Source organism: Heptranchias perlo, chromosome 23, assembly GCF_035084215.1.
Source record: "Heptranchias perlo isolate sHepPer1 chromosome 23, sHepPer1.hap1, whole genome shotgun sequence".
Lineage (NCBI taxonomy): Eukaryota > Metazoa > Chordata > Chondrichthyes > Hexanchiformes > Hexanchidae > Heptranchias > Heptranchias perlo.
The window spans coordinates 48,864,950-48,888,603 of NC_090347.1; the positions used below are offsets into that span (position 1 = coordinate 48,864,950).

Here is a 23,654-nt window from a genome sequence, read left to right on the forward strand (position 1 = left end):
CATGGATACAGAGACAGAGAGAGAGACACACACATGGATACAGAGACAGAGAGAGACACACACATGGATACAGAGACAGAGAGAGAGAGACAGAGAGACACCTAGACACAGAGACTGAGAGAGAGACACACATAGATACAGGACAGTGAGAGAGAGTGAGAGAGAGACACATAGATACAGAGACATAGAGAGAGACAGGGAGAGAGACACACATAGATACAGAGACAGAGAAAGACAGGGAGAGAGACACACATAGATACAGAGACAGAGAAAGACAGGGAGAGAGACACACATAGATACAGAGACAGAGAGAGACAGAGAGAGACACACACATAGATACAGAGACAGAGAGAGACACACACATAGATACAGAGACAGAGAGAGACAGAGAGAGAGACACACATAGATAAAGAGACAGAGAGGGCCAGAGGTGGAGATACACATTGATGCAGAGACAGAGAGAGACAGAGAAAGACACACATAGATACCGAGACAGAGAGAGAGAGTCACACATAGATACAGATAGAGAGACAGAGTCAGAGAGTGAGGCAGAGACCCAGGGAGAGAGAGTTGCAGAGAGTGGCAGGGAGAGACAGACAGGGATAGAGAGACACTGAGAGAGACAGAAAGACAGAGAGAGTGAAAGAGACCGAGGCAGAGAGTGAGAAAGAGACATAGAAACATCGAGATTAGGAGCAGTAGGCCATTCTGCCCTTCGAGCCTGCTCTGCCATTCAATATGATCATGGCTGATCCTCTATCTCAATACTGCATTCCCGCTCTCTCCCCATTCCCCTTGATGCCTTTTGTGTCTAGAAATCTATCTAGCTCCTTCTTAAATATATTCAGTGACTTGGCCTCCACAGCCTTCTGTGGTAGAGAATTCCACAGGTTCACCACCCTCTGAGTGAAGAAATTTCTCCTCATCTCAGTCCTAAATGTCCTACCCCATATCCTGAGACTGTGACCCCTCGTTCTGGACCCCCCAGCCAGGGGAAACATCCTCCCAGTATCCAGCCTGTCCAGCCCTGTCAGAATTTTATACGTTTCAATGAGATCCCCTCTCATTCTTCTAAACTCGAGTGAATACAGGCCGAGTCGACCCAATCTCTCCTCATACGACAGTCCTGCCATCCCAGGAATCAGTCTGGTGAACCGTCGCTGCACTCCCTCTATGGCGAGTATATCCTTTCTTAGGCACTTTATCAAACGCCTTTAGAAAGTCCATAAACACAACATTAACTGCATGACCATCATCAACCCTCTCCGTTACTTCATCAAAGAACTGTCAGACATGATTTGCCTTTAAGACAGTGCTGCCTGTCACTTATTAACCCATGGTCTGCCAGTGTTGCACGTCCACACTCACCGGGTCAGTCACCGATCACCACACTCACCGGGTCAGTCACCGATCTCCACACTCAACGGGTCAGAGACCGATCTCCACACTCACCGGGTCAGTCACCGATCACCACACTCACCGGGTCAGTCACCGATCTCCACACTCACCGGGTCAGAGACCGATCTCCACACTCACCGGGTCAGAGACCGATCACCACACTCACCGGGTCAGAGACCGATCACCACACTCACCGGGTCAGAGACCGATCTCCACACTCACCGGGTCAGAGACCGATCACCACACTCACCGGGTCAGAGACCGATCACCACACTCACCGGGTCAGAGACCGATCTCCACACTCACCGGGTCAGAGACCGATCACCAAACTCACCGGGTCAGAGACCGATCTCCACACTCACCGGGTCAGAGACCGATCTCCACACTCACCGGGTCAGAGACCGATCACCACACTTACCGGGTCAGAGACCGATCTCCACACTCACCGGGTCAGAGACCGATCTCCACACTCACCGGGTCAGAGACCGATCTCCACACTCACCGGGTCAGAGACCGATCACCACACTTACCGGGTCAGAGACCGATCTCCACACTCACCGGGTCAGAGACCGATCTCCACACTCACCGGGTCAGAGACCGATCACCACACTCACCGGGTCAGAGACCGATCTCCACACTCACCGGGTCAGTCACCGATCACCACACTCACCGGGTCAGAGACCGATTTCCACACTCACCGGGTCAGTCACCGATCTCCACACTCACCGGGTCAGAGACCGATCTCCACACTCACCGGGTCAGAGACCGATCTCCACACTCACCGGGTCAGAGACCGATCTCCACACTCACCGGGTCAGTCACCGATCACCACACTCACCGGGTCAGAGACCGATCTCCACACTCACCGGGTCAGAGACCGATCACCACACTCACCGGGTCAGAGACCGATCTCCACACTCACCGGGTCAGAGACCGATCACCACACTCACCGGGTCAGAGACCGATCACCACACTCACCGGGTCAGAGACCGATCACCACACTCACCGGGTCAGAGACCGATCTCCACACTCACCGGGTCAGAGACCGATCACCACACTCACCGGGTCAGAGACCGATCTCCACACTCACCGGGTCAGAGACCGATCACCACACTCACCGGGTCAGAGACCGATCACCACACTCACCGGGTCAGAGACCGATCACCACACTCACCGGGTCAGAGACCGATCTCCACACTCACCGGGTCAGAGACCGATCACCACACTCACCGGGTCAGAGACCGATCTCCACACTCACCGGGTCAGAGACCGATCTCCACACTCACCGGGTCAGAGACCGATCACCACACTCACCGGGTCAGAGACCGATCACCACACTCACCGGGTCAGAGACCGATCTCCACACTCACCGGGTCAGAGACCGATCTCCACACTCACCGGGTCAGAGACCGATCACCACACTCACCGGGTCAGAGACCGATCACCACACTCACCGGGTCAGAGACCGATCTCCACACTCACCGGGTCAGTCACCGATCACCACACTCACCGGGTCAGAGACCGATCACCACACTCACCGGGTCAGAGACCGATCACCACACTCACCGGGTCAGATACCGATCTCCACACTCACCGGGTCAGAGACCGATCTCCACACTCACCGGGTCAGAGACCGATCTCCACACTCACCGGGTCAGTCACCGATCTCCACATTCACCGGGTCAGAGACCGATCACCACACTCACCGGGTCAGAGACCGATCTCCACACTCACCGGGTCAGAGACCGATCACCACACTCACCGGGTCAGAGACCGATCACCACACTCACCGGGTCAGAGACCGATCTCCACACTCACCGGGTCAGAGACCGATCTCCACACTCACCGGGTCAGAGACCGATCACCACACTCACCGGGTCAGAGACTGATCACCACACTCACCGGGTCAGAGACCGATCTCCACACTCACCGGGTCAGTCACCGATCACCACACTCACCGGGTCAGAGACCGATCACCACACTCACCGGGTCAGAGACCGATCACCACACTCACCGGGTCAGAGACCGATCTCCACACTCACCGGGTCAGAGACCGTTCTCCACACTCACCGGGTCAGTCACCGATCACCACACTCACCGGGTCAGAGACCGATCACCACACTCACCGGGTCAGAGACCGATCACCACACTCACCGGGTCAGTCACCGATCACCACACTCACCGGGTCAGAGACCGATCTCCACACTCACCGGGTCAGAGACCGATCTCCACACTCACCGGGTCAGAGACCGATCTCCACACTCACCGGGTCAGAGACCGATCACCACACTCACCGGGTCAGAGACCGATCTCCACACTCACCGGGTCAGAGACCGATCACCACACTCACCGGGTCAGTCACCGATCTCCACACTCACCGGGTCAGAGACCGATCTCCACACTCACCGGGTCAGAAACCGATCTCCACACTCACCGGGTCAGTCACCGATCTCCACACTCACCGGGTCAGAGACCGATCTCCACACTCACCGGGTCAGTCACCGATCACCACACTCACCGGGTCAGAGACCGATCACCACACTCACCGGGTCAGAGACCGATCTCCACACTCACTGGGTCAGAGACCGATCTCCACACTCACCGGGTCAGAGACCGATCTCCACACTCACCGGGTCAGTCACCGATCACCACACTCACCGGGTCAGAGACCGATCTCCACACTCACCGGGTCAGAGACTGATCACCACACTCACCGGGTCAGTCACCGATCACCACACTCACCGGGTCAGAGACCGATCACCACACTCACCGGGTCAGAGACCGATCACCACACTCACCGGGTCAGAGACCGATCTCCACACTCACCGGGTCAGAGACTGATCACCACACTCACCGGGTCAGAGACCGATCTCCACACTCACCGGGTCAGAGACTGATCACCACACTCACCGGGTCAGTCACCGATCACCACACTCACCGGGTCAGAGACCGATCACCACACTCACCGGGTCAGAGACCGATCACCACACTCACCGGGTCAGAGACCGATCTCCACACTCACCGGGTCAGAGACCGATCACCACACTCACCGGGTCAGAGACCGATCTCCACATTCACCGGGTCAGAGACCGATCACCACACTCACCGGGTCAGTCACCGATCACCACACTCACCGGGTCAGTCACCGATCTCCACACTCACCGGGTCAGAGACCGATCTCCACACTCACCGGGTCAGAGACCGATCACCACACTCACCGGGTCAGAGACCGATCACCACACTCACCGGGTCAGAGACCGATCACCACACTCACCGGGTCAGAGACCGATCTCCACACTCACCGGGTCAGAGACCGATCTCCACACTCACCGGGTCAGAGACCGATCTCCACACTCACCGGGTCAGAGACCGATCACCACACTCACCGGGTCAGAGACCGATCACCACACTCACCGGGTCAGAGACCGATCAACACACTCACCGGGTCAGAGACCGATCTCCACACTCACCGGGTCAGAGACCGATCACCACACTCACCGGGTCAGAGACCGATCTCCACACTCACCGGGTCAGAGACCGATCTCCACACTCACCGGGTCAGAGACCGATCACCACACTCACCGGGTCAGAGACCGATCACCACACTCACCGGGTCGGAGACCGATCTCCACACTCACCGGGTCAGAGACCGATCTCCACACTCACCGGGTCAGAGACCGATCACCACACTCACCGGGTCAGAGACTGATCACCACACTCACCGGGTCAGAGACCGATCTCCACACTCACCGGGTCAGTCACCGATCACCACACTCACCGGGTCAGAGACCGATCACCACACTCACCGGGTCAGAGACCGATCACCACACTCACCGGGTCAGAGACCGATCTCCACACTCACCGGGTCAGAGACCGATCTCCACACTCACCGGGTCAGAGACCGATCTCCACACTCACCGGGTCAGTCACCGATCTCCACACTCACCGGGTCAGAGACCGATCACCACACTCACCGGGTCAGAGACCGATCTCCACACTCACCGGGTCAGAGACCGATCTCCACACTCACCGGGTCAGAGACCGATCACCACACTCACCGGGTCAGAGACCGATCACCACACTCACCGGGTCAGAGACCGATCTCCACACTCACCGGGTCAGAGACCGATCTCCACACTCACCGGGTCAGAGACCGATCACCACACTCACCGGGTCAGAGACTGATCACCACACTCACCGGGTCAGAGACCGATCTCCACACTCACCGGGTCAGTCACCGATCACCACACTCACCGGGTCAGAGACCGATCACCACACTCACCGGGTCAGAGACCGATCACCACACTCACCGGGTCAGAGACCGATCTCCACACTCACCGGGTCAGAGACCGATCACCACACTCACCGGGTCAGAGACCGATCTCCACATTCACCGGGTCAGTCACCGATCACCACACTCAACGGGTCAGTCACCGATCTCCACACTCACCGGGTCAGAGACCGATCTCCACACTCACCGGGTCAGAGACCGATCACCACACTCACCGGGTCAGAGACCGATCACCACACTCACCGGGTCAGAGACCGATCACCACACTCACCGGGTCAGAGACCGATCTCCACACTCACCGGGTCAGAGACCGATCTCCACACTCACCGGGTCAGAGACCGATCTCCACACTCACCGGGTCAGAGACCGATCACCACACTCACCGGGTCAGAGACCGATCACCACACTCACCGGGTCAGAGACCGTTCACCACACTCACCGGGTCAGAGACCGATCTCCACACTCACCGGGTCAGAGACCGATCACCACACTCACCGGGTCAGAGACCGATCTCCACACTCACCGGGTCAGAGACCGATCTCCACACTCACCGGGTCAGAGACCGATCACCACACTCACCGGGTCAGAGACCGATCACCACACTCACCGGGTCAGTCACCGATCACCACACTCACCGGGTCAGAGACCGATCACCACACTCACGGGTCAGAGACCGATCACCACACTCACCGGGTCAGAGACCGATCTCCACACTCACCGGGTCAGAGACCGATCTCCACACTCACCGGGTCAGAGACCGATCTCCACGACTCACCGGGTCAGTCACCGATCTCCACACTCACCGGGTCAGAGACCGATCTCCACACTCACTGGGTCAGAGACCGATCTCCACACTCACCGGGTCAGAGACCGATCACCACACTCACCGGGTCAGAGACCGATCTCCACACTCACCGGGTCAGAGACCGATCTCCACACTCACCGGGTCAGAGACCGATCACCACACTCACCGGGTCAGAGACCGATCACCACACTCACCGGGTCAGAGACCGATCTCCACACTCACCGGGTCAGAGACCGATCTCCACACTCACCGGTCAGAGACCGATCACCACACTCACCGGGTCAGAGACTGGTCACCACACTCACCGGGTCAGAGACCGATCTCCACACTCACCGGGTCAGTCACCGATCACCACACTCACCGGGTCAGAGACCGATCACCACACTCACCGGGTCAGAGACCGATCACCACACTCACCGGGTCAGAGACCGATCTCCACACTCACCGGGTCAGAGACCGATCTCCACACTCACCGGGTCAGAGACCGATCTCCACACTCACCGGGTCAGAGACCGATCACCACACTCACCGGGTCAGAGACCGATCTCCACACTCACCGGGTCAGAGACCGATCACCACACTCACCGGGTCAGTCACCGATCTCCACACTCACCGGGTCAGAGACCGATCTCCACACTCACCGGGTCAGAGACCGATCTCCACACTCACCGGGTCAGTCACCGATCTCCACACTCACCGGGTCAGAGACCGATCTCCACACTCACCGGGTCAGTCACCGATCACCACACTCACCGGGTCAGAGACCGATCTCCACACTCACCGGGTCAGAGACCGATCTCCACACTCACCGGGTCAGAGACCGATCTCCACACTCACCGGGTCAGTCACCGATCACCACACTCACCGGGTCAGAGACCGATCTCCACACTCACCGGGTCAGAGACTGATCACCACACTCACCGGGTCAGTCACCGATCACCACACTCACCGGGTCAGTAGACCGATCACCACACTCACCGGGTCAGAGACCGATCACCACACTCACCGGGTCAGAGACCGATCTCCACACTCACCGGGTCAGAGACTGATCACCACACTCACCGGGTCAGAGACCGATCACCACACTCACCGGGTCAGTCACCGATCACCACACTCACCGGGTCAGTCACCGATCTCCACACTCACCGGGTCAGAGACCGATCTCCACACTCACCGGGTCAGAGACCGATCACCACACTCACCTGGGTCAGAGACCGATCACCACACTCACCGGGTCAGAGACCGATCACCACACTCACCGGGTCAGAGACCGATCTCCACACTCACCGGGTCAGAGACCGATCTCCACACTCACCGGGTCAGAGACCGATCACCACACTCACCGGGTCAGAGACCGATCTCCACACTCACCGGGTCAGAGACCGATCTCCACACTCACCGGGTCAGAGACCGATCTCCACACTCACCGGGTCAGAGACCGATCACCACACTCACCGGGTCAGAGACCGATCTCCACACTCACCGGGTCAGAGACCGATCACCACACTCACCGGGTCAGAGACCGATCTCCACACTCACCGGGTCAGAGACCGATCACCACACTCACCGGGTCAGAGACCGATCTCCACACTCACCGGGTCAGAGACCGATCACCACACTCACCGGGTCAGAGACCGATCTCCACACTCACCGGGTCAGAGACCGATCTCCACACTCACCGGGTCAGAGACCGATCACCACACTCACCGGGTCAGAGACCGATCACCACACTCACCGGGTCAGAGACCGATCTCCACACTCACCGGGTCAGAGACCGATCTCCACACTCACCGGGTCAGAGACCGATCACCACACTCACCGGGTCAGAGACTGATCACCACACTCACCGGGTCAGAGACCGATCTCCACACTCACCGGGTCAGTCACCGATCACCACACTCACCGGGTCAGAGACCGATCACCACACTCACCGGGTCAGAGACCGATCACCACACTCACCGGGTCAGAGACCGATCTCCACACTCACCGGGTCAGAGACCGATCTCCACACTCACCGGGTCAGAGACCGATCTCCACACTCACCGGGTCAGTCACCGATCTCCACACTCACCGGGTCAGAGACCGATCTCCACACTCACTGGGTCAGAGACCGATCTCCACACTCACCGGGTCAGAGACCGATCACCACACTCACCGGGTCAGAGACCGATCTCCACACTCACCGGGTCAGAGACCGATCTCCACACTCACCGGGTCAGAGACCGATCACCACACTCACCGGGTCAGAGACCGATCACCACACTCACCGGGTCAGAGACCGATCTCCACACTCACCGGGTCAGAGACCGATCTCCACACTCACCGGGTCAGAGACCGATCACCACACTCACCGGGTCAGAGACTGTCACCACACTCACCGGGTCAGAGACCGATCTCCACACTCACCGGGTCAGTCACCGATCACCACACTCACCGGGTCAGAGACCGATCACCACACTCACCGGGTCAGAGACCGATCACCACACTCACCGGGTCAGAGACCGATCTCCACACTCACCGGGTCAGAGACCGATCTCCACACTCACCGGGTCAGAGACCGATCTCCACACTCACCGGGTCAGAGACCGATCACCACACTCACCGGGTCAGAGACCGATCTCCACACTCACCGGGGTCAGAGACCGATCACCACACTCACCGGGTCAGTCACCCGATCTCCACACTCACCGGGTCAGAGACCGATCTCCACACTCACCGGGTCAGAGACCGATCTCCACACTCACCGGGTCAGTCACCGATCTCCACACTCACCGGGTCAGAGACCGATCTCCACACTCACCGGGTCAGTCACCGATCACCACACTCACCGGGTCAGAGACCGATCTCCACACTCACCGGGTCAGAGACCGATCTCCACACTCACCGGGTCAGAGACCGATCTCCACACTCACCGGGTCAGTCACCGATCACCACACTCACCGGGTCAGAGACCGATCTCCACACTCACCGGGTCAGAGACTGATCACCACACTCACCGGGTCAGTCACCGATCACCACACTCACCGGGGTCAGTAGACCGATCACCACACTCACCGGGTCAGAGACCGATCACCACACTCACCGGGTCAGAGACCGATCTCCACACTCACCGGGTCAGAGACTGATCACCACACTCACCGGGTCAGAGACCGATCACCACACTCACCGGGTCAGTCACCGATCACCACACTCACCGGGTCAGTCACCGATCTCCACACTCACCGGGTCAGAGACCGATCTCCACACTCACCGGGTCAGAGACCGATCACCACACTCACTGGGTCAGAGACCGATCACCACACTCACCGGGTCAGAGACCGATCACCACACTCACCGGGTCAGAGACCGATCTCCACACTCACCGGGTCAGAGACCGATCTCCACACTCACCGGGTCAGAGACCGATCACCACACTCACCGGGTCAGAGACCGATCTCCACACTCACCGGGTCAGAGACCGATCTCCACACTCACCGGGTCAGTCACCGATCTCCACACTCACCGGGTCAGAGACCGATCACCACACTCACCGGGTCAGAGACCGATCTCCACACTCACCGGGTCAGAGACCGATCACCACACTCACCGGGTCAGAGACTGATCTCCACACTCACCGGGTCAGAGACCGATCACCACACTCACCGGGTCAGAGACCGATCTCCACACTCACCGGGTCAGAGACCGATCTCCACACTCACCGGGTCAGAGACGATCTCCACACTCACCGGGTCAGAGACCGATCACCACACTCACCGGGTCAGAGACCGATCTCCACACTCACCGGGTCAGAGACCGATCACCACACTCACCGGGTCAGAGACCGAGCTCAGCACTCACCGGGTCAGAGACCGATCTCCACACTCACCGGGTCAGTCACCGATCACCACACTCACCGGGTCAGGGTCCGAGCTCAGCACCGGGTGTACGGGAGGCGTCAAATTCTGCTCAGCCCTCTTCCAGGCCACACAAACGTGCAACCAAGTAGATGGGCCAGACCAGGTCTGAACACTGCCTGACCCTCCAGGCCCCGACACTGCCTGACCCTCCAGGCCCCGACACTGCCTGACTCTCCAGGCCCCGACACTGCCTGACCCTCCAGGCCCCGACACTGCCTGACCCTCCAGGCCCCGACACTGCCTGACCCCTCCAGGCCCCGACACTGCCTGACCTCCAGGCCCCGACCACTGCCTGACTCTCAGGCTGGGATAACTCTCCAGGCCCCGACACTGCCTGACCTTCCAGGCCCCGACACTGCCTGACTCTCCAGGCCCCGACACTGCCTGACCTTCCAGGCCCCGACACTGCCTGACCCTCCAGGCCCCGACACTGCCTGACTCTCCAGGCCCCGGGCACTGCCTGACCCTCCAGGCCCCGGCACTGCCTGACCCTCCAGGCCCCGACACTGCCTGACCCTCCAGGCCCGGGCACTGCCTGACCCTCCAGGCCCCGACACTGCCTGACCCTCCAGGCCCCGGGCACTGCCTGACCCTCCAGGCCCCGGGCACTGCCTGACCCTCCAGGCCCCGGGCACTGCCTGACTCTCCAGGCCCCGACACTGCCTGACCCTCCAGGCCCCGGGCACTGCCTGACTCTCCAGGCCCCGACACTGCCTGACTCTCCAGGCCCCGACACTGCCTGACTCTCCAGGCCCCGACACTGCCTGACCCTCCAGGCCCCGGGCACTGCCTGACTCTCCAGGCCCCGACACTGCCTGACTCTCCAGGCCCCGACACTGCCTGACCCTCCAGGCCCCGGGCACTGCCTGACCCTCCAGGCCCCGGGCACTGCCTGACTCTCCAGGCTGGGATGCACTGCCTGACTCTCCAGGCCCCGGGCACTGCCTGACTCTCCAGGCCCCGGGCACTGCCTGACTCTCCAGCCCCGGGCACTGCCTGACTCTCCCAGGCTGGGATGCACTGCCTGACTCTCCAGGCCCCGGGCACTGCCTGACTCTCCAGGCCCCGACACTGCCTGACTCTCCAGGCTGGGATGCACTGCCTGACTCTCCAGGCCCCGACACTGCCTGACTCTCCAGGCCCCGGGCACTGCCTGACTCTCCAGGCCCCGACACTGCCTGACTCTCCAGGCTGGGATGCACTGCCTGACTCTCCAGGCCCCGGGCACTGCCTGACTCTCCAGGCCCCGGGCACTGCCTGACTCTCCAGGCCCCGGGCACTGCCTGACCCTCCAGGCTGGGATGCACTGTCTGACTTCCCAGACTAGGGTGCACTCAAATTGACATTTGCGTGGCATGAATATTACCTGCCAGTTGTCGGTCCAAGACCTGTTGTTACCCAGGTCCTGCTGGCATGAGCTTCTTTATTATCCGAGTAGTTGTGAATGGAGCTGAATACTGTGGAATCATCAAACAGGCCCATTCCTGACCTCATAACAGAGTGAAAGCACTGATGAAACAGCTGAATCTGGTTGGGTTAAGGACACATCTCTCCTGCAGTGATGTCCTGGGTCTGTGACGACTGGTCGCCAATGACCACAACCATCTTCCTTTGTGGCAGGTATCGCTCCAGCCAATGGAGATTTTTCGTCCTGATTCCCATTGACTTCAGTGTTACTGGGGTGCCTCGGTGCCACACCCAATCGAATGCTGCCTTGATGTCATGGGCAGCTACCTCTGGCATTCAGTTCTTGTGCCCATGTTTTGGTCAATACTGTAATGAGGTCTCGAGCCAAGTGCTTCCAGCTGAACCCAAACTGACCATCAGTGAGCAGGTTATTGGTGAGTCGGTTTTGCTTGATTGCACTGTTAATGACTCCTTTATCACTTTACCGATGATTGGGAGGTGGCTGATGGGGCGGTAATTAGCCGGGTTAGATTTATCCTGTTTTTTATGGATAGGACATACCTGAACAATTCTCCACATTGTCAGGTACCTGCGAGTGTCGTAGTCGTATTGGCTTGGGGGAGTGACCAGCTCTCGTGCACTGGTCTTCAGCGAGAACATAGTCAGGGCCCAGAGACTTTGCTGTGTTCACCATTGTAGTAACCAGCGTCCAGCCAATTCAGTTCACCCCACGCTGGTTACTATGATGGTGAGAACCTCAGGAGGAGGCAGAGTTGGATCATCCACTCGGCACTTATGGCTGAAGACACTTGGGGGGGAAAGAATTGGATGGGGCCGTTTTTGGGCGCAGGTAGCATGTTGTGCTATTACCCCATTCCCAATGGCCCCTGTACAGGCAGGACGCAAGTTTCAGCCCATCTGAGGACTTACCTGCAATCAGTGTTCCATCCCAGGCCTTGCACATGGAATCAATGCAATTTGCACTTTCCACCACCAGGGGGAGCTCAATCTCTTAAAGGGAGGATGTTTCTCAGAAATCTCTTAAAGGTAGCTGGTATCTGTTATTTGCTGAAAATAACAGTCTACTGTCTGCACGGAATCTGAACAGAGATCAGACATCGCACACGTAAAACACAGATGCAGGTCCCATCCCTATGTTTACACACTGATGAGTTATGTCAAAACATTGAATAAAGGTTGCGCACTACTAAATCCCACATCCTCCAATCTGCACACCAGACCTCACCAATGTCCGATCTGAGTTGGTACCAGGCCTGCGAGAGTGCGTGCACCAAGGTTCTCTGCAGATGCACTAGAGACTTTGGTGCAAGAGGTGGACAGAAGGAGGGACATCCTACATCCACGGAGGGAGGGGCATGAGGCCCTCCAGATATATATCCAAAAGGCAGTGGGAGGCCCCGGGGGACGAAGTTAATGCCAGGCGCACAGCATCATGAACATGGATGCAGTGCAGGAAGAAGTTCAATGCTTTGACATGAGTGGTCAAGGTGAGTGAGGTCAACTATCTCCGACCAACTGCACCATGCACTACCCCCACCCATCCCCCACATAACAACAAACTCTTTCCATCAGTACTCAACTCTTCCAACCAGATGCTTCCTCTCACCCGTACACATTACCACTGTTTCAAGCCTCCCACCCACAACTCACAGGCCACACACACACACCACAACTCACAGGCCACACACACAGGCAGCTATTTAACCATGACAGGCACATTACCCAGACACACGTCCCACTTTCTTGCAGGAGAAGGTGGCGCATATCAAGAGGCAGCAAGTGGCAGTGGCATTTAGCCCCTCGAGCCTGTTCCACCATTCAGTGAGATCATGGTGGACCTGTGACCTAACTCCATATACCCGCCTTAGCCCCATATCCCTTAACACCCTTGGTTCACAGAAATCTATCAATCTCAGATTTAACTTTCACAATTGAGCTAGCATCAACTGCTGTCTGCAGAAGAGCGTTCAAAATGTCTCCCACCCTTTGCATGCAGAAGCATTTTCTAACTTCACTCCTGCACGTCCCGGCTCTAAATGTCCCCGCGTCCTAGTATTCAAGTGTAGGAGACCACCAAAAACAGTTACAAATGTCTCAGCAGCCAGAGGCAATAATCCAGCCACTAACCTGTAAATCCTGCATAGTCCCTTTAAATAGCACCGGTGGGGGGTCCTCCAGGCACTCTAAGACATATTCAGATGGTTGGGGTTAAGATTGTGCGTTGAGTTGAGCGTTAAGTCCCAAAATGGTGTCTATCACTTTAAATCAGCATTACACACTGATTGAAGCCATTTTCTCGCAACTTTACATGATTCCAGCGTTCATTATCTGCGCCTGCGCTAACTCCTATACCAAGATGGCGTCGGGTGCACCTCACACACACAGGAAACAACGGGAGCTTTAAGGCCTAATTTAGCGCCCATACAAACACTTCAGCCTTGACCCTTGCACTCACCTGCTGGATTCCATTCTGATTGAAGATAGAGATGTCCATGCAGCCTCCTCCTGTTAGCTGCCTGGTTATCCACTACCTTTCTCGACTGGATGTGATGAGGCTCCAGAGCTTTGCTCTGATCCGTTGGTTGTGGGATCAGATTAGATTCATACCTTATTCTAAGGTCCATTCTTAACCAAATCATTGAGTGAGTGGGCAAATACATGGCAGATGCAGTATAATGTGGATAAATGTGAAGTTATCCACTTCGGAAGGAAAAACAGAAAGGCAGAATATTATTTAAATGGTGATAGATTGGGAAATGTTGATGTACAAAGGGACCTGGGTGTCCTTGTACACCAGTCACTGAAAACAAACATGCAGGTACAGCAAGCAGTTAGGAAGGCGAATGGTATGTTGGCCTTCATTGCAAGAGGATTTGAGTACAGGAGCAAGAATGTCTTACTGCAGTTATACCGGGCCTTGGTGAGACCAGACCTGGAGTATTGTGTGCAGTTTTGGTCTCCTTACCTAAGAAAGGATATACTTGCCATAGAGGGAGTGCAGTGAAGGTTCACCAGACTGATTCCTGGGACGGCAGGACTGTCGTATGAGAAGAGATTGGGTCGACTCGGCCTGTATTCACTCGTGTTTAGAAGAATGAGAGGGGATCTCATTGAAACGTATAAAATTCTGACAGGGCTAGACAGACTGGATGCAGGGAGGATATTTCCCCTGGCTGGGGGGTCCAGAACGAGGGGTCACAGTCTCAGGATTCGGGGTAGAACATTTAGGACTGAGATGAGGAGAAATTTCTTCACTCAGAGGGTGGTGAACCTGTGGAATTCTCTACCACAGAAGGCTGTGGAGGCCAAGTCACTGAATATATTTAAGGAGTTAGATAGATTTCTAGACACAAAAGGCATCAAGGGGAATGGGGAGAGAGCGGGAATATGGTATTGAGATAGAGGATCAGCCATGATCATATTGAATGGCGGAGCAGGCTCGAAGGGCTGAATGGCCTACTCCTGTTCCTATTTTCTATGTTTTCGATGTATGTTTGGTGCTGCTCCTGCCATACTGTTCTACACTCTTCATTGAACCATGTGATCATGTGCCAGGCCATGAGGTTACAGATTGTGGTGGTGTATAACTCTGCTATTGGCCCACAGCCCTGTAGATGCCCAGTTTTGGACTGCTAGATCTGTGCTCAGTCTGAGGAAGTTTGCACTGTGATAGTGCCAGACTCCACAATGGAGGTGCAGATGAAACGTTATTTTCACAAGGACTGTGCGGTGCTCACTTCCACCAATTCTACCATTGGCCTTGGTGTCTGCGACAGGTCGTTTGGTGAGGATGAGGTCATAGGTTATTCTCTCATGTTGATTCCTTCACCACCTGACACGGGCCAGTCCGGCTGTTATGTCCTTCAGGAGTCGGTCAGTGATGGTACTACCGACCCATTGTATCATGGTAGGAGAGCACAGGAGGAGGCCATTCAGCCCATCGTGCCTGTGCCAGCTCTTTGAAAGAGCAATCCAATTAGTCCAATTCCCCTGCTCTTTCCCTATAGTCCTGTAAATTTTTTCCCTTCAAGTATTTATCCAATTCCCTTTTGAAAGTTATTATTGAATCTGCTTCCACCGCCCTTCAGGCAGCGCATTCCAGATCATCACAACTCACTGTGTAAAAAAATGTTTCCTCATGTCTCCTCTGGCTCTTTTGTCTCATCACATCCAGTCGAGAATGGTAGTGGCTGCATGGACATCTCTATCTTCAATCAGAATGGAACCCAGCAGGTGATTGCAAGGGACAAGACTGCAATGCCTTTGACATCAAGGCAGCATTTGACCAAGTGTGGCATCAAGGAGCCTTAGTAAAATTGAAGTCGATGGGAATCAGGGGGAAAACTCTCCAGTGGCTGGAGTCATACCTAGCACAAAGGAAGATGGTAGTGGTTGTTGGAGGCCAATCATCTCAGCCCCAGGACATTGCTGCAGGAGTTCCTCAGGGCAGTGTCCTAGGCCCAACCATCTTCAGCTGCTTCATCAATGACCTTCCCTCCAGCATAAGGTCAGAAAAGGGGATGTTCACTGATGATTGCACAGTGTTCAGTTCCATTCGCAGCCCCTCAGATAATGAAGGAGCCCGTGCCTGCACGCAGCAAGACCTGGACAACATCCAGGCTTGGGCTGATAATTGGCAAGTAACATTCGCACCAGACAAGTGCCAGGCAATGACCATCTCCAACCGTTCACCTGAGGAAGGAGGTAGCCTCCGAAAGCTTGTGAATTTAAAATAAAATTGCTGGACTATAACTTGGTGTTGTAAAATTGTTTACAATCATCTCCAACAAGAGAGAGTCTAACCACCTCCCATTGACATTCATAGAGAGTCATAGAGTTATACAGCATGGATAGAGGCCCTTCGGCCCATCGTGTCCGCGCCGGCCATCAAGCCTGTCTACTCTAATCCCATATTCCAGCATTTGATCCGTAGCCTTGTATGCTATGGCATTTCAAGTGCTCATCCAAATGCTTCTTGAATGTTGTGAGGGTTCCTGCCTCCACAACCCTTTCAGGCAGTGAGTTCCAGACTCCAACCACCCTCTGGGTGAAAAAGTTCTTTCTCAAATCCCCTCTAAACCTCCCGCCTTTTACCTTGAATCTATGTCCCCTTGTTATAGAACCCTCAACGAAGGGAAAAAGCTCCTTAGTATCCATCCTATCTGTGCCCCTCATAATTTTGTACACCTCAATCATGTCCCCCCTCAGCCTCCTCTGCTCCAAGGAAAACAAACCCAATCTTCCCAGTCTCTCTTCATAGCTGAAGCGCTCCAGCCCTGGTAACATCCTGGTGAATCTCCTCTGCACCCTCTCCAAAGCGATCACATCCTTCCTGTAGTGTGGCGACCAGAACTGCACACAGTACTCCAGCTGTGGCCTAACCAGTGTTTTATACAGCTCCATCATAACCTCCTTGCTCTTATATTCTATGCCTCGGCTAATAAAGGCAAGTATCCCATATGCCTTCTTTACCACCTTATCTACCTGTTCTGCCGCCTTCAGGGATCTGTGAACTTGCACACCAAGATCCCACTGACCCTCTGTCTTGCCTAGGGTCCTCCCATTCATTGTATATTCCCTTGCCTTGTTAGTCCCTCCAAAGTGCATCACCTCGCACTTTTCTGGGTTAAATTCCATTTGCCACTGTTCCGCCCATCTGACCAACCCATCTATATCGTCCTGCAGACTGAGGCTATCCTCCCCGCTATTTACCATTCAACGGCATTACCATCGCCGAATCCCCCACCATCAACATCCTGGGGGTCACCATTGACCAGAAACTTAACTGGACCAGCCACATAAATACTGTGGCTACAAGAGCAGGTCAGAGGCTGGGTATTCTGTGGCGAGTGACTCACCTCCTGACTCCCCAAAGCCTTTCCACCATCTACAAGGCACAAGTCAGGAGTGTGATGGAATACTCTCCACTTGCCTGGATGAGTGCAGCTCCAACAACACTCAAGAAGCTCGACACCATCCAGGACAAAGCAGCCCGCTTGATTGGCACCCCATCCACCACCCTAAACATTCATTCCCTTCACCACCGGCGCACAGTGGCTGCAGTGTGTACCATCCACAGGATGCACTGTAGCAACTCACCAAGGCTTCTTCAACAGCACCTCCGAAACCCACGACCTCTACCACCTAAAAGGACAAGAGCAGCAGGCACATGGGAACAACACCACCTGCACGTTCCCCTCCAAGTCACACACCATCCCGACTTGGAAATATATCGCCGTTCCTTCATCGTCGCTGGGTCAAAATCCTGGAACTCCCTTCCTAACAGCACTGTGGGAGAACCTTCACCACACGGACTGCAGTGGTTCAAGGAGGCGGCTCACCACCACCTTCTCAAGGGCAATCGGGGATGGGCAATAAATGCCAGCCTCGCCAGCGACGCCCACATCCCATGAACGAATAAAAATAAAATCACGTTAAATCTGTCTCCCCTGGTTACCGAGCCTTCTGCCACTGAAACAGTTTCTCCTTATTTACTCTGTCAAAACCATTCATGATTTTGAACACCTCTATCAAATCTCCCCTTAACCTTCTCTGCTCGAAGGAGAACAACCCCAGCTTCTCCAGTCTCTCCACGTAACTGAAGTCCCTCATCCCTGGCACCATTCTGGTAAATCTCTTCCGCACCCTCTCTCAGGCCTTATACAGAGGCTGAGCAACAAGCAGAAGTATAGTTACATGAAGATAGAGAGATTACTTTTTGCCTGAGAACAAACTCAGTACAGATCAACTAATTTGAATGAGATGTGGGCACTGAATGCACAGTCACAGAATATTGAAGACTCAACATCACCAGGTCTGTAGATTAGGAACAGTGAGCCAATACTCACCATCTCCCATAGCCTGCCTCTGTTCAGCGTCATCACCACCATTGATGGTCTCACCAAATAGCCATCCTCATTGAAAGAGAAATCTTTACCTTCCCAGCTGACATTCAGCAAGTGCCTGTAAAAGAAATTTCAGGATCAGCATTAGGCCCAATGAAATGGAGCAGACAGCTTTACTGAGGCTACAATGGCTAATGTCAATTTGATGGGACAGTGTAGAGGGAGCTTTACTCTGTATCTAACCCATGCTGTACCTGCCCTGGGAGTGTTTGATGGGACAGTGTAGAGGGAGCTTTACGCTCTATCTAACCCATGCTGTACCTGCCCTGGGAGTGTTTGATGGGACAGTGTAGAGGGAGCTTTACTCTGTATCTAACCCTGTACCTGCCCTGGGAGTGTTTGAGGGGACAGTGTAGAGGGAGCTTTACTCTGTATCTAACCCTGTACCTGCCCTGGGAGTGTTTGAGGGGACAGTGTAGAGGGAGCTTTACTCTGTATCTAACCCATGCTGTACCTGTCCTGGGAGTGTTTGATGGGAAAGTGTAGAGGGAGCTTTACTCTGTATCTAACCCGTGCTGTACCTGCCCTGGGAGTGTTTGATGGGACAGTGTAGAGGGAGCTTTACTCTGTATCTAACCTGTGCTGTACCTGCCCTGGGAGTGTTTGATGGGACAGTGTAGAGGGAGCTTTACTCTGTATCTAACCCGTGCTGTACCTGCCCTGGGAGTGTTTGATGGGACGGTGTAGAGGGAGCTTTACTCTGTATCTAACCCTGTACCTGCCCTGGGAGTGTTTGATGGGACAGTGTAGAGGGAGCTTTACTCTGTATCTAACCCGTGCTGTACCTGCCCTGGGAGTGTTTGATGGGACAGTGTAGAGGGAGCTTTACTCTGTATCTAACCCTGTACCTGCCCTGGGAGTGTTTGATGGGACGGTGTAGAGGGAGCTTTACTCTGTATCTAACCCTGTACCTGCCCTGGGAGTGTTTGATGGGACGGTGTAGAGGGAGCTTTACTCTGTATCTAACCCTGTACCTGCCCTGGGAGTGTTTGATGGGACAGTGTAGAGGGAGCTTTACTCTGTATCTAACCCTGTACCTGCCCTGGGAGTGTTTGATGGGACGGTGTAGAGGGAGCTTTACTCTGTATCTAACCCTGTACCTGCCCTGGGAGTGTTTGATGGGACAGTGTAGAGTGAGCTTTACTCTGTATCTAACCCTGTACCTGCCCTGGGAGTGTTTGATGGGACGGTGTAGAGGGAGCTTTACTCTGTATCTAACCCTGTACCTGCCCTGGGAGTGTTTGATGGGACAGTGTAGAGGGAGCTTTACTCTGTATCTAACCCTGTACCTGCCCTGGGAGTGTTTGATGGGACGGTGTAGAGGGAGCTTTACTCTGTATCTAACCCTGTACCTGCCCTGGGAGTGTTTGATGGGACGGTGTAGAGGGAGCACATGGAATATTTCCAGGAGGTCGGCGTGCAATGCCGCTGCCCGAAATTGGTACCCGTGACCCTGATTTTGCACACAGAAATTGGGCACGATAATCAAAGAATTATCTAATCTCACAGCACAGGAGGAGGTAATTCGGCCCATCGTGCCTGTGCCGGCTCTTTGAAAGAGCTTTACAATTAGTTCCATTCCCCGCTCTTTCCCTATAGTCCTGTAAAATTTTTCCCTTCAAGTATTTATCCAATTCCCTTTTGAAAATTATTATTGACTCTGCTTCCACCACCCTTTCAGGCAGCACATTCCAGATCATAACAACTCACTGCATTAAAAAATTTCTCCTCATCTCACCTCTGGCTCTTTTACTGATCACTGTAAATCCGTGTCCTCTGGTTACCGACCCTTCTGCCACTGGAAACAGTTTCTCCTTATTTACTCTATCAAAACCATTCATGATTTTGAACACCTCTATCAAATCTCCCCTTAACCTTCTCTGTTCTAAGGAGAACAATCCCAGCTTCTCCAGTCTCTCCACATAACTGAAGTCCCTCATCCCTGGTACCATTCTAATAAATCTCTTCTGCACCCTCTCTCAGGCCTTGACATCCTTCCTGAGAGGGCTGAAACACAGAGCGGGCATCGCAAACAGAGTGGATGGTGAACCAAGTGGGAACTTGACAATTTGGTGAGAGTGGGGCTCTGGTAAAGTAGTGGGTGAATTGAAATTAACAGTTTAAAATTTAACTTAGAATTCTAAAACTTGAAAAAACTGCAGTTAACAGTTAACGGGCAATCAGCTGTGAGTGATTGTTTGAATCGAGGGTAATTACTGTGAGCTGGAAGCTGATTGAGCAGTTGGAACTGTGGTTCTCAAAAGGTGTGTAAAGTGGAAGGTGATCTGAAGCACAGAGTGGGCATTGTGAACTGGATGGGAATCGGAGAATTTGGTGAGAGTGCGAAGGAGGTGCTCATTTTTTTTTAAAAGTGAAAAAGAAACAAAACAGGCTAAAAAGTATCGATAAATAAATGGATAATTTAGTTGAGAGAAGGGGTGCTGAGCACCAGGGGAGTGGGCTCATTCACAAAGAACAGAGAGTGACACGGTGACCTCAGTGAACAGAGGGGAGGAGCTCTGAGAGACCCCGAATAAAAGGGCAAGTTAATCAGGGTAAATAAACAGTAAGTAAATTAATAACAGAGTATCTGAAGCGAGTGTGGGGAAAAAAAGGTTTCTAAATATAATGGACAGACAGCTGAGACTCATTGCCTGCAATTCCTGCCCACGTGGGAACTTCAGGACGCTTCATGTGTCCGGGAGGGCCACATGTGCAGGAAATGCCTCCAGTTGCTCGAGCTCAAGCTGAGGATTTCTGAGCTTGAGGGGAGGATGGACTCACTGCAGAGCATAAGGGAGGCTGAAGGTTTCCTGGATCGTACGTTCCAGGAGGTGGTCACCCCACAGTCACAGAGAGTTCAGGATAGCAAGTGGGTGGTCATCTGAAAGGATAGGAAAAGGCAGGCAGTGCAGGAATCTTCTGGGAGTGTGGTACTCAAACCGGTATCAGCACTCAGTACCAGTGAGGGTGACGACACCTCGAAGGAGTGCACTCCTGAGCATGGCACCGTGGGGCAAAGGACTGCACAGGGGGGCACAGTGAAGTGTAGAAATGCAGTAGTCATAGGGGATTCGATGGTCAGAGGGACAGACAGGTGTTTCTCTGACCACTGACGTGAGTCCCACATGGTGCGTTGCCTCTTTGGTATCAGACTAAAGGACATCACGGAGAGGGTGCAGAACATTCTGTGGGGGGAAGTCATGGTCCATGTGGGAACCAAGCGCATAGGAAGGAAAAGGGATGAGGTCCTGTGGTCAGAGTTTTAGGAGTTGGGGAAGAAGTTAAAAAGCAGGGCCTCAAGGTAGCAATGTCTGGATTACTCCCCGTGCCTCGTGCTCGTGAGTGCAGAAATAGGAAGATAAGGCAGGTTAATGTGTTGATGTGGAGATGCCGGTGATGGACTGGGGTGGACAAATGTAAGGAGCCTTACAACACCAGGTTATAGTCCAACAGTTTTATTTGAAATCACAAGCTTTCGGAGCTTTCCTCCTTCGTCAGGTGAGTGTAGGATTCCATAAATGTACAGCATATATAGTCAGAGAACAATGCCTGGTGATTACCGATAATCTTTCCAACTGCCCGTTATCACCCCTCGGCAGAGATATAATCAAAGGAGTGGAATGGTGTTCAGACAGAGAAACATTACATCCCAGACTAGTGAATACACAAACGGTCAGAACACAAAGACAGAGAGGGAGAGAGAGAGAGAAACACCCGAAAGGCAGAGAAAGAGAGAGAATGATCAGTTGTATTAAAAACAGGTAACTTTTTTTCGCTGGTGGGGTTACATGTAGCGTGACATGAACCCAAGATCCTGGTTGAGGCCGTCCTCATGGGTGCGGAACTTGGCTATCAATTTCTGCTCGACGATTTTGCGTTGTCGTGTGTCTCGAAGGCCGCCTTGGAGAACGCTTACCCGAAGATCGGTGGCTGAATGTCCCTGACTGCTGAAGTGTTCCCCGACTGGGAGGGAACCCTCCTGTTTGGCGATTGTTGCGTGGTGTCCGTTCATCCGTTGTCGCAGTGTCTGCATGGTCTCGCCAATGTACCATGCTCCGGGGCATCCTTTCCTGCAACGTATGAGGTAGACAACGTTGGCCGAGTCACAGGAGTATGAACCATGCACCTGGTGGGTGGTGTCCTCTCGTGTGATGGTGGTATCTGTGTCAATGATCTGGCATGTCTTGCAGAGGTTACCGTGGCAGGGTTGTGTGGTGTCGTGGACGCTGTTCTCCTGAAAGCTGGGTAATTTGCTGCGAACGATGGTCTGTTTGAGGTTGGGTGGCTGTTTAAAGGCGAGTAGTGGAGGTGTGGGGATGGCCATAGCGAGGTGTTCGTCGTCATTGATGACATGTTGAAGGCTGCGGAGAACATGGTGTAGTTTCTCCGCTCCGGGGAAGTACTGGACGACGAAGGGTACTCTGTTGGTTGGAGGTCCTGTGCAGTGAAGAAGTCCTGCTCGAACCTGTGCATGAAAATGTTGGCATATTGGGGTGCGAATTTGGTCCCCATGGCTGTTCCGTGTGTTTGGGTAAAGAACTGGTTATCGAAGGTGAAGACATTGTGATCCAGGATGAAGCGGATGAGTTGTAGGATGGCGTCTGGAGATTGGCTGTTGTTGGTGTTGAGTATTGATGCTGTCGCAGCGATGCCGTCATCGTGGGGGATACTGGTGTAGAGTGCCGAGACGTCCATCGTGGTGAGAAGTGTTCCTGGTTCAACTGGTCCGTGGGTGCTGAGTTTTTGTAGGAAGTCTGTAGTGTCGCGACAGAAGCTGGGGGTTCCCTGTACGATGGGTTTCAGGATGCCCTCGATGTATCCAGAGAGGTTCTCACACAGGGTTCCGTTGCCTGATACGATAGGACGTCCGGGTGTGTTGGCTTTGTGTATCTTTGGGAGGCAGTAGAAGTCTCCCACGCGGGGAGTAC

At 54.3% G+C, this 23,654-nt stretch overlaps 1 protein-coding gene across 1 annotated transcript in view; it reads right to left on the reverse strand.

Moving 5' to 3' along the window:
- Positions 1-23,654, reverse strand: part of LOC137341338 (glutamate receptor ionotropic, NMDA 2C-like) — a 707,538-nt gene that overhangs the window by 560,043 nt on the left and 123,841 nt on the right. The window contains exon 3 of the mRNA XM_068004462.1: positions 18,667-18,781. Within this exon, the coding sequence (XP_067860563.1) occupies positions 18,667-18,781 (115 nt within the window). The remainder of the gene's footprint in view (positions 1-18,666; positions 18,782-23,654) is intronic.